The 11,501-nt window shown below is 37.7% G+C and overlaps 1 protein-coding gene across 2 annotated transcripts in view; it reads right to left on the reverse strand.

The window, feature by feature from the left end:
- TRAM1 (translocation associated membrane protein 1) overlaps positions 1-11,501 on the reverse strand; it is a 35,367-nt gene that overhangs the window by 23,109 nt on the left and 757 nt on the right. For both annotated transcript variants that reach the window (XM_021715816.1, XM_008064588.1), the window contains 4 exons: positions 3,646-3,709; positions 2,057-2,178; positions 1,827-1,943; positions 251-309 (listed from right to left, as the gene is read on the reverse strand). In XM_021715816.1, the coding sequence (XP_021571491.1) occupies positions 251-309; positions 1,827-1,943; positions 2,057-2,178; positions 3,646-3,709 (362 nt within the window). The remainder of the gene's footprint in view (positions 1-250; positions 310-1,826; positions 1,944-2,056; positions 2,179-3,645; positions 3,710-11,501) is intronic.

Below are 11,501 nucleotides of genomic sequence, written 5' to 3' on the forward strand. Positions count from 1 at the left end.
TGTGAAAAAGAGAAAGGATGAGAAGGGACAAGAGAGGACCAAATTAGATGATGTTAAAGTCCATTGTTTCAAACTAACAATGATGTTGAAAAGATAATACATGTTAAAAAAGTACACAAGAATTGTTTTCTTATGGCAGTGGGACTGTCTTTTTGCCTAAGGGTCTAAAGAGAGAAATAAGAATGAATTCTGCTTAATAGTGACATGACCGTGGTCCTTAACAAAGAAAGGCTTGCTAAAAATGACTTACGTCATCAGGTTATGGGGATAAGCCCTCCACAAGATAGTTGGGTCTGAGATGTAGTTTTCCTAAGAAAGAAGATATAAAAATTAATGTGTGAGTATAATGCAAACTTCTTGGAAAATAATTATTTTCATTTCTCAAACATCAGGTTACAAGGAGCCTACTTCAGTCATAAACTCTAGCTGTTTTAGTTATTTTCAACTCGAATTGCTTACTTTAGAAAAGTGAAAATCAGTGATATGAATGAGATACAGAATCAAGTACGAAGTAATTCCTAGCCTTCAAAAGTCTTTCAATACTTTAGAATAAAATATTACATATATGCAAACAAACATACAACAACCAATAAACATTAATAGTGCATAACAGAGGTTCAACAGCTACAGGAGAGATAAATTTTGGCTTAGGTAATCAGAGAAGGATTTCAGGAAAAGATGTAGCATCTGACAGGAGACAGAATCAGAGTGGGCCAGGTGCGGTGGCTCAGCCTGTAATCCTAGCACGTTGGGAGGCCGAGGCAAGAGGACTGTCTGAGCCCTGGGGTTTGAGACCAGCCACTTGGTGAAAACTCGTCTCTAAAATAAATCACAAAAAAACTAGCAGGTGTGGTGGCGTGTGTCTGTAGTTCCAGCTACTTGGAAGGCTGAGGTGGAAGGATAGCCTAAGCCCAGCAGGCGAGCATGCCACTGTACTCCAGCCTGGATGACGAGCGTAAGACTTTAACCCAGAAAAAAAAAAAAAAAAGAATCAGAGTGCTGCCAACTTTTATGGAACTCTATCCATAAAATACTATCCAAATTTTTTTCTTAGGTAACCAGATATATTCAGTGAGAATTACTGCATATGTGAAAAAATTAATAAAATCTAAAATGACTTATCTTTTATAAAAATATCTTCTTACAGAAGTATAACTATGTTTTTAAAAAAAATGTAAAGGTAGATTTTAAACTGAAATGTACATACATCTATAAAGTACTAATAAAGCAGCAGAATAAAATGGAATGAGCACTGGATTGAAAAGTTAAGTGCTAGTCTAGGTCCAACATTAAGTGTTGTACCCTGGAAAATTCACTTTGTCTCTTATTTATCTCTAACAGTGATGAAAAAGGATTATGTATCTGACATATTTATATTATGTATAAATATAAAGGATTACTAATATTAGAGTACATACTGCCTTTCCTCTCCTCATTGGTTAAAGGTTTTGATTGCCTTAATGAAAGAATTATAAATTTTAGGTTGCTTGGAAAACACCTGGGCTGTTTTTAAAGGAAGAAATGACTGGAAATGTTACAACTCATGTAACTTCAAGATGTAAAAGTAACATTCAGAGTGACTACAAATGAGTAAGACTTTCTGGAATAGTAAACATAGTTTAGAATTTTTGCTGCATAAAAACTAACTAAAAGAGATTTGTCACTGAAACACTTAGCTTATACCAGTTCATTAGCGGAGTCCCTAAGCTTACACAAGGAAGGAGGACAACAACATATGAGAGACACACTTCCATGTTAGTATAACTGGTAGAAGTTAACAAAAAAAAAAAAAAACCCAAACAACAAAAAAAGAGAGACATACTTACAGAGATAAGAATGAATGTGCCCCAAACACAAGCAAAAAGGTAGAATGCACTAAGCTGACCAGATTCATTAAACTTGCTGTGTTTCGTTTTGGAGAAGTGCATTCGCCTGTTAATTTTCTAAAAATAAAAACAGCAATTAGTAACTAAGAATAAATTACAAAATATATGACTATCAGAGTATGGAGAGCTAGTACTTTACAAAGTATAGATTTCTAAGATTGCATACTTACATCCAACACATACTCTTGAATTATGGCATGAATAATTATCGCCACTAGCATGTAGAAGAAAACTGTAGCCAAATCTTTGATACCATAGTAATAAAGGGACGCTGATTCAGTAGCTTGTTCTTCTGAAGGCCAAAAAGGACACACATACACAAAAATATACATAAGGTTATAAAAACAGCACTAAATACAACATAGTTATGGAAACAAACAAAAGAAGACTAACCTAATTTAAAAGTTCTATACAAACATCATAAATAACTTGCTCTTGAATATCTTGAGTCTTAGGAGGCAATGAAAATCCTCCTAAAAATCTAAAGCTTCAGAAATTACTTACAAAGACTTGACACATGTTAGTTACAGCCATCAAAAACCAAAAAACAGGAAGGAGGAGGCCACACTCAATAACTGATATTATCCCAGGGGTATAAATTAGGTTGATAAAACTATACTTAGCCTATTTGCCTGGTTTTTTTCCAAAGAACTTTTGAAACATTCTAGCTCTACTTTCAAATTAGGCACTACATGACAATTCTGATGGAAAAACTGATTTAACCTGTATTTGACTTTAATTTTGATCTGTAAGTAGGAGAGATAAAGGCAACTACTATTTAAAATTGTTTTTAATCCTAGCAGTTGCTATACTTTTCAAAACAAATCTTCATCAAAAGCTTGTGAATTGATGATACTGATTCTCAAGCTTTATGTTTATGGGGACCACTTAAGTAAAAGAACTTCTGGTATATTCAAATTTCAAAACAACATTGTAGTTTTGAGTAACTTGATATCTAAGTCACTAAAGCAAATACAAAACTATATGTAACTGGACAAAAACCCAACTCAATGTTATATACTGTGTGCTCTTACATTCTAAATAGAAAACTCCTGGGGAGGTTTACTGCATCAATATGTTAATATTTTAACAACCCAAAACTACCCCATCCCTTGCCCATGCTAGTTAATTATATTCCTGTATTCAACTCCAATCGCTTCCAATAACAACCTGGTTTTCACATAACATAACTTAAAAATAAAATTTTAAAAAATAAAAACTAAAAGTATAGTTTGGATGCTATTACCAGATAATTACTAGAGCTTACCAACATTCTCTCTAAGCAAAATAATTTTTAGAAGAGCACAACAAAAAGTGAAAATAAAACGAGCTTAAAAGGATTGTTATCACAGGTCAAAATATCACTTACAAGTCAGAAAAACTGAACATATAACATTGTGCTTTCAGAAGACTTGACCAAGCAATGAAACTTTAAATAAATGTAAAATATCTATTTTTAGAATTTTCTTATGAAAAAAAGATCAGAGGGCAAAGAAGTCAAAACAAAAGTCCTTTGACAGAACTTCAAATCCATTCACAAAAATATATAATAAACATTAAATACATAAAACTGATTTTCCTATATGTATAGGATAGAGTCAACCCCAAACATCAGATGTTGCATCACAAGATCATCAAAATAACATTCAGTTGAATGACAGAAGAGATCAGTGACTGTTAAAACCTACTGTCCATGGAAATTTCCAAATTTGTTTAATTGAACTATTTAAATATAAAATTCTTAACTAAAATTACCTACCTGTTGCAGGGAGAGTAACATTGTACTGAAGAGTAACAAAAATGATAGAAGCTTTTGCTGTTATCTGGAAAAGGGGGAAAAAAAAGACCAAGTCAATTTGTGACTCTCCCCCAAATAACAGGTCTGGCAAAAACATAAGCCTTGTCCCCAAATCTAAGAACCAAGGCCACCCTACCTAGTTCCTGTGGCATTATGATGGACACAATAGGAATTACTGGTCATTAAGGAGTTAATGTAATTCAACAGACTATTCTGCAATTTAGGTAAGATTTGTAATTCATCCCTAAATCTAAGATTTCAAAAGAGACACTCTGCAGTTCCAGTAAGCACTGATTTGACAAATAATGAATCTCTACTCTATATCTACATAATGAACACAAAGCTCCTATCAAGATTTAAATATAAGTTAATAAAATAAAAAGAAGCACAGTTAGCACGAGAAGAGGTCAAAAGAAAGGTCTGTGTATGTGTGTTAACCTCCCACACACCTGGCATGGTTAAACGGTCAATAATAAATGTTTAACTGACCTGACTATTGGTAAAAGTAACACTGTCAGAACAGAAAAATGGAATGCCTACTCAATATTTACAGACAACAGGCATAGTGCTAGACAAGAAAGGACAATACAAAGATGAAGGAAATAATCCCTGATGACAAGGACCTCAGCTGTGTCAGTAGGACAGGTAAACAAATTGTTATGATGCTGCAGAATAAGCGCCAACATCTTATACTATGGGTACTCAGGAGAAACAATACACTCTTGTATTTCCTTTTGGGGTAGGGAATGCAATGAAGCATGTTTTGGAAAGGTTTCTCAGAGGAACTTGGAACTGTGTCTTGCTGGAAAACAGGAGTCACAAGAGAGGATGAGGAAGGCAGCACTGGCAGAAGAAACACAAAGTGCAAAGGTCAAGTAGTAGTAAACGTAAGACCAGGCATAGGGCACACATCAGGGAGGGTAGAAAAGACTAGAACATTATCGGTAGTTAGAGAGGACTATGTTTGTTGAGCTCAGTAGTTTAGATTTGATTTTGCCACAACTGGAGAATTTTCAGGGGGGAAGTTCATTGATGACTTCTGGAAGGACTGCTGCCTATGACCTCCTAGGTGGTCGCCCAGCCCCTTCGGATGCACTCTCCACACTGCAACTAGAAAGACCTGCTAATTATGATACCACACACTCCTCCCTGTCTGCTAAAAACCCTTCGGTGGACTCCCAATAGGTCAGAAAAAGTGGCCCGCCATGGTCTGATTCCTCTCCTCTGCAGATCATTTTTTTCTGCTCCCTTGCCCCCTCAGCTACTCTTGCCATAGGGTCTGTGCTCATGTGGCTCCATCTAGAACACTGCTGGAAAACCTTCCCCCTCAAATCTCAGTTCAATCTCACTTTTTCAAGGAAGGCTTCCCTGTCTTCCAGGAGTAGGTCATTTCTTGTGTTAGATTATCTCAGAGAACTGTGCTCTTTTCCTTGAAAGCATATACTTTGGCTTGATTATACTCATAATTTGTCTCACTCAGTAGAAGGTAAACACCCTAAGAGCTGGGACTATGCCTGTTTCTGCTCATCACTTTGAGTTCAGAGCCCAGTAAGGGGTCTAGCACATATTAGGTGATTGACTAATATTACTGAATAAATACCAGACAAAATAAAAAGCCAAGAGTAAGATATCTGCAAGAGACCACATGAAAGAAAATAAGGCATAGACTAAGATACGAGATATAGGAGGCACTCATGAGGCAAAATAAGGTTGGGAAAACAAGAGAAAAGGATCAAAGACTGTTATTTATTTGCTTGTTCACTGAGTAGGGGACATCTCACTCTGTCACCCAGGCTGGAGTGCAGTGGCTCACTCATGGCAACTGAAGCCCCAATCTGCTGGGCTCAAGTGACCCCTCCACCTCAGTCTTTCAAGTAGCTGGAACTACAGGCATGTACCACTATCCAGCTGATTTTTCGATTTATTGTTGAGATGAGGTCTCACCAAGTTGCCCAGGCTGGCCTTGAAACCCTGGCTCAGGCATCCTCTTTCCTCCACCTCCCAAAGTGTGAGGATCGCAGGCGTGAGCTGCTGTGCCCGGCCAAAGATCATTTATTGCTGCTTATAGCTGAGATTTCTGGGATATAAAGGTGGATAAGCAGTAGGCAGCTAAAACCTAAGTCTAGAACTCAGCAGGGAGAATCTAGCTTAGATAAAGATCTGGGTGTCTCTAGTTACAGGTAGTGGTTGAAGCTGTCAAAGTATATAAGTCATATATGAAGAGTGCATGGTATTTGTATAGTAGTTGGACAACATCAGACCTGTGAAGAAGACAGAGAAAAAGCCAAAACTTCAAGTCCCTAAAATTAAGACAAAATGGTCAGAGAGACAAAGGGAACGAAGAGAGTTTGGCATTCCAAAAGCAAAGGAGGAAACATTTCAAAAGGTGTGGTTGAGGTCAGGCATGGTGGCTCACATCTGTAATTCCAGCACTTTAGGAGGCTGAGGTGGGAGGATCACTTGAGGCCAGGAGTTGGAGACCAGCCTGAGCAACAAAGCAAGACCCCGTCTCTGTAAAAAAAACAGAAAAATTAGTCGAGTGCTGTGGTGCACGCCTCTAGTCCTAACTACTTTGGAGGCTGAGGTGGAAGGATCACTTGAGCCCAGGAGGTTGAAGCTACAGTGAGCCGATTATCACACCACTGCACTCCAGCCTGAGCAACAGAGTGAGATCCTGTATCAAAAACAAAACAAAAGAAAAGAGGTGTGGTTAAAAAAGTCAAAGTTTCAAAAGAGATGTGGCAGAGAAAGAGTGTAACAGACCGGATGATGTAAGTCATCAGTGGTCATGCCTTGAGTGATTCCAACAAAGTAGTGAGTGCAGAGGATGCATCATATGAGGGACAAAATGGCATCCAGTAGATGCCAGGTTAAGCTTTATGTTGTTTTTAGGAAGAAAGAGATCGAGCATGTGTGGGGGAATAGGAAAGGTGCCAGGGAAAAGGGAGAAGTTAAACACACAGGCTAGAACGGAAATAATGGATGAAGTGATACGGTGAGGGACAAAATTGTCAGAGTACTACACTCTTAAACGACTTTTCTTCTTGGACAGGGAAGAAGGCAGAAATATGTATGCTAGATGAGATACAGAAGTTCAAAAGACAAGATACTGAAGCAATCGACACCTGATAAACTTTTATTTTTCTTGTGGTGAGGGGAAAGTAGTATTACATGGTAAGCATAATGGGGACTTAAATTATGAGTCTTTATGTAGTTTCTTTAGGGAAAGGAGGTGGCCAGAAGAGTAAAAAGATCATTGGATATTAGTGTCTTAGGTTAGAAATCTCTGACTTGTAATATTATCTGTGATCATGAGTGTATGACTTTCTCAGCAATCTGTGAATTAAAAGGTACAGAAGGGCAACCCCTTCAGGTCCCCTCCCACTGTGGGAGCTTTTCTGTCCTCTCAATAAATCCTGCTTTTCAAACAACAACAAAAAAAGGCACAGAAAAGGCAAAGAGCAGAGGAAAGCCTGTAGGAAGAGAAGCAAAACGAGAGGGCTACCATACTGCAGGAAAGGAAAAGGGGCCAAGGTACCATCAAATCCTGGAGTAGGTAGAGAAAAGTGAGTTAGTAGAATGAGGTAGGTGAAGAAAATGTAGCTCGTAACTGAATTGTGCTACTCTGGAATTCAGGAGGTAGAACTACGTCAGGTCTGCATGATCAAGTCCAGGATACTGCCACTAAAGTGAGTTGCTGAAATGGGATGGATACAAGAGTCACTTGAATAGAAAAGGCTGTAAGGCTACATACTATATCAAAATTTGGGTCATTCACAAGGATTCATTACAGCAGAAAGATGGCATGAGTTTCTGGGGTAACCCTACTTTCATGTGAATACTTTCAATAAAGTTGATTGGTAACTACATTTCATTTAGTTTTCATAACTTTGTTTAGATTTCATATATATAAACATACTCTCTTCTCATGCTCATGCACATGTTCTCTCTCTCTCTCTCTCATACCCATATTCCATATCCGTGTTTCTAGTTTGGAATATCAAGTCACTACTATCACAGCTAAGAAAACTTCCTGTTAAACAGTCCTCTACAAACAAGTGAAATTCTTCAAAGATAAATTTAGTATCAAATTCTAAAAGCAGCAAAAATTAGATTATCCGTTTATGCTAGCCTTCCAAATAAAATTAAAACCTGGCTTCCAGTTGGTTTAGCATGTGACTTTAAGTAGAAGAAGAGCAAAAATATAAACTACACACCCCAAGAAAGTGTATAGAAAAATCAAACCAGTAATCACATTCCAGGGCTCCTAATCCTCACACCTCAGTCAGCATTGTTTTAATTATACTCATGCCACAATTAATTAAAGTATGATAAGTTAGTCTGGGGTATAAGTAAGCACAGAAATACATATGCACTCAATAGTAAAAATAACTCAGTTTATGACAGCTTTGGACATTTATACTGCTAATCTCAATTTTTAAAAAAAATGAGATTTATTCATACACATCTTAAATAGGTTACCACAAACTCTAATACATTTTCTAATTCTATGCTGTATGCAATGGCATGAATATCGTAACATTTCTTTAATTAAGTGGTCACCAGCTGGGGTTTAGTATCTTATCATATAGAGGTGTTAACTATTTTGCATTTGTCAGAGAAAAGGGTGATTACTACATTGACTGGATTCCTGAAAGGTAGAAATAATTCTGAATATCAAATTTCACTTCCAGCTGGCCTGGTGGCATGTGCCTGTAGTTCCAGCTGAGGTGATGAGGTAAGAGACGATCACGTGAGCCTGAGAGTTTAAGGCCACCATGGACAAGATGTTGTTTCAAAAAAAAAAAAGAAAAAAAAAGGCTCCTTTTGTAGTTCACAAGCATTGACGACCGGGAGTTTCACACTCAGACCCTGTTAGGCTATTGGCACATTACTTGTCTGACATGAAAATTAAAAATTAATAAATAAATAAATGAACAGATAAATGGAACAGCCCCTCTCCCAAACTGTTCCAAGATCATTGTAATTGTAACTGTCCCCAAAACCTGAATGGCACAAAAAAACCTATAGATTTTTGAATGTCTATCTTGACAAAGTCACTCTTTTCTAGAAGGAGATATTTACCTTATGAATCCCCAAATCTTCACTCCTCTTCCACAGCCTTATTTTCAGAAAGCTTCCTTTCCAAGCATTCTCAAAGTTTTGACTGTTCAGGCTGGGTGTGGCGGCTCATGCCTGTAATCCCAGCACTTTGGCAGGCAGAGAGGCAAGAGGATTGCCTAAGCCCAGGAGTTCAAGGCCAGCCTGGGCAACTTGGCGAGACCTCATCTCTACAATAAATCAAGAATAATTACCTTCATGGTGGAGCATGCCTGTAGTACCTGGCAGGCTGAGGCAGAAGGATCACCTGAGCCCAGCAGGTTGAGGCTGCGGAGGCCATGAATGTGCCACTGCACTCCAGCCTGGGTGACAGAGTGAGACTCCAACTCAAAACAATAAGAAAGAAATGATAATGTTTTGACTGTTAAAGTTTTCCTAACTCAAATATAAAGCCACTTTATAAATCATGGCTTGTGTTACTGGGACAGACATTGTAATAACACTATTATTTCAAAATTCACAAGCAATTTTTGATAATAGAAAAGTTCCCTGAAAATTGAACTGATTACTTCTTTATTGACCTCCTAATCTCCTTAGATGCTATGTGCCGGGCCCTTCTCTCACATAAAACTGTTGTTTTCTACTTTCCAACTTTGATGAGTTTCCAAGGAATAATAATAGCCAAGCACTGAACTAGGCATTATGTATATTAGTAAATTTAATTTTCAGAGTAATCCCCAAAACCCCATTTTATAGATAAGGAAACTTAAGTTCTCAGACGCTGTAGGTCACTCCGTCAGAAAGCTGCAGGGCCCTAACTTGGACATGGATTCCTTTAGCTTCATAATCCATGTTTTTATAGTACATCTACATTGCTTCTTCATTTTGACTAGCAATACAGTATGTTATTTCTTTGTCAATTTCACCATAAATCCTCTGACATTTCCTCAATATATTTGCACAAAAGTCGGACACTTCTGAAAATCATCTATTTGTCTACTATTCTAGCACAAATACTGTAATTCTATAATTATTATAACTTTGAGACTCAGTAGCAATTACTTTAAAGTCAAACAGCAAAACTAACCTAATCAATATTTCATACACATAGGTAACATGCTTTCAAATCCTAACACTTGAACATATGGTAAGAAAAATGAACAACTTGCACAAACTCCCCTCTTTTGTATACCACTTTAATACTCCCTTTTGAATTAATCTTAAAGAAATTTACCTTATTTCTGCTTGTCTATTTAGATGTATAAGTTTTATAGATTTTTATAAAGGCGACAATCCACTCACTTAAAAATCATTAACATCTTAGGCAAAGTGTGAGTGGTGAACTTCCCTAGAAATTCAGTAAAAGAATGTGAAATAGTTTACATAAAAGCAAAGTTATACCATTTCTAAGTGTCAGAATTTCTGCTTTACATTCCATTTCATTCAAAGCACTGCAAAGATCCCTTGCAGGTCAGTGTACTCCTAAATTATGTTTTAAAGTCAAAGATTCTTATCATGTAGAGATGGGTTATGACAAGTTATGCGAAATTGTTGCATATATTGCAGATATGAAAGTACTGCTTTTAATATCAAAGCAGAAAGTATACATAAATATCAAATTCAGGAAATGAGTGCAAGTGTTTAGCACTGCATTTTTAATGAAAACATACATTCATATAATGCTTTGCAGACTATCAGATGCTTTCATACCAGACTATCTGAGCCTTGCAACAATGGCTATGACAAGAATTGTAAAGGCGATACTATTTTCTTATAGAAAGCAAAACATTGAGGCTCAGACTTGGGTCACCCTGTAGGTAACTGGCATAAGCTCAGCCTAAGATAAAGCCTGCAACATATGTTAGTTCCCTTCTACCTAACCTGCAACTATACCAGCAACCTCCTTAACAGTGGTTGCAAACACACATGACACTTTCAGGAATAAAAAACCTTTATATCTAGAACCAGAAAAGCCCATTTGAGGGCAAAGTAAAAGTAAAATATTAAGCTATTTAATTATAACTTAACTATAAGCATTATACTTATATGTTTTTAAAAAAACCCAAACAGGCTCCGCTAAAAAATGCATTCATCTTTTGGTCACTGGCAGTCTCATTCCATTAGTTTTTCTCAAGGATTCTTAATGTGGTGTATATTCTTAAAAAGCACCTCCTGTGTCCCAGGCACCACTCTAGGCACTAGCAATAAACTGGTTAAAAAAAAACCCCAAAACTCAAAATCTCTGCCCTCACTGAAATTACATGCCAGGAAGGTGGAGACAAAACAAATTACTAAAATAATGAGTATCTGTTGATGAGACATAAGGGCTACTGGGAAACACACAAAAAGGGAAAGAAGCAATGGGCCTGTGTACTGGGGAGCGAGGGGGAAAGACGTAGGACGTTACGCGTTCACCTTGCAAAGTTTATTACCCACGTTCAACAGCTGTTAGATCAGTCATCAAAATACTAGAGGTGGGAAGAGAATTGACACACTCTTGACACTCTCATCCTCTCCTTCAAGAAACAAAAAGAAAACCACTCGACTCCTCGGCACCGCTGTTCAGCACCTCGACGGGATCAGATTTTGCTTCTTGAGGGCAAGGGCAAGCGTCGGGGCAAAAAGTTCGAAAACGGCCGGGCGCTAACACCCGTCTAAGGACCGCGAATGAAAAGCCTCGGGTGCGCCTTCAGCCAGCGGGTGCCCCGCGGCCACCGCCCTTCGAGTGGGCAGCAGATGCCCGACTCGGTGTGTTT

This window comes from Carlito syrichta, unplaced genomic scaffold (assembly GCF_000164805.1).
Source record: "Carlito syrichta isolate Samal-C Ts95f unplaced genomic scaffold, Tarsius_syrichta-2.0.1 Scaffold307738, whole genome shotgun sequence".
NCBI lineage: Eukaryota > Metazoa > Chordata > Mammalia > Primates > Tarsiidae > Carlito > Carlito syrichta.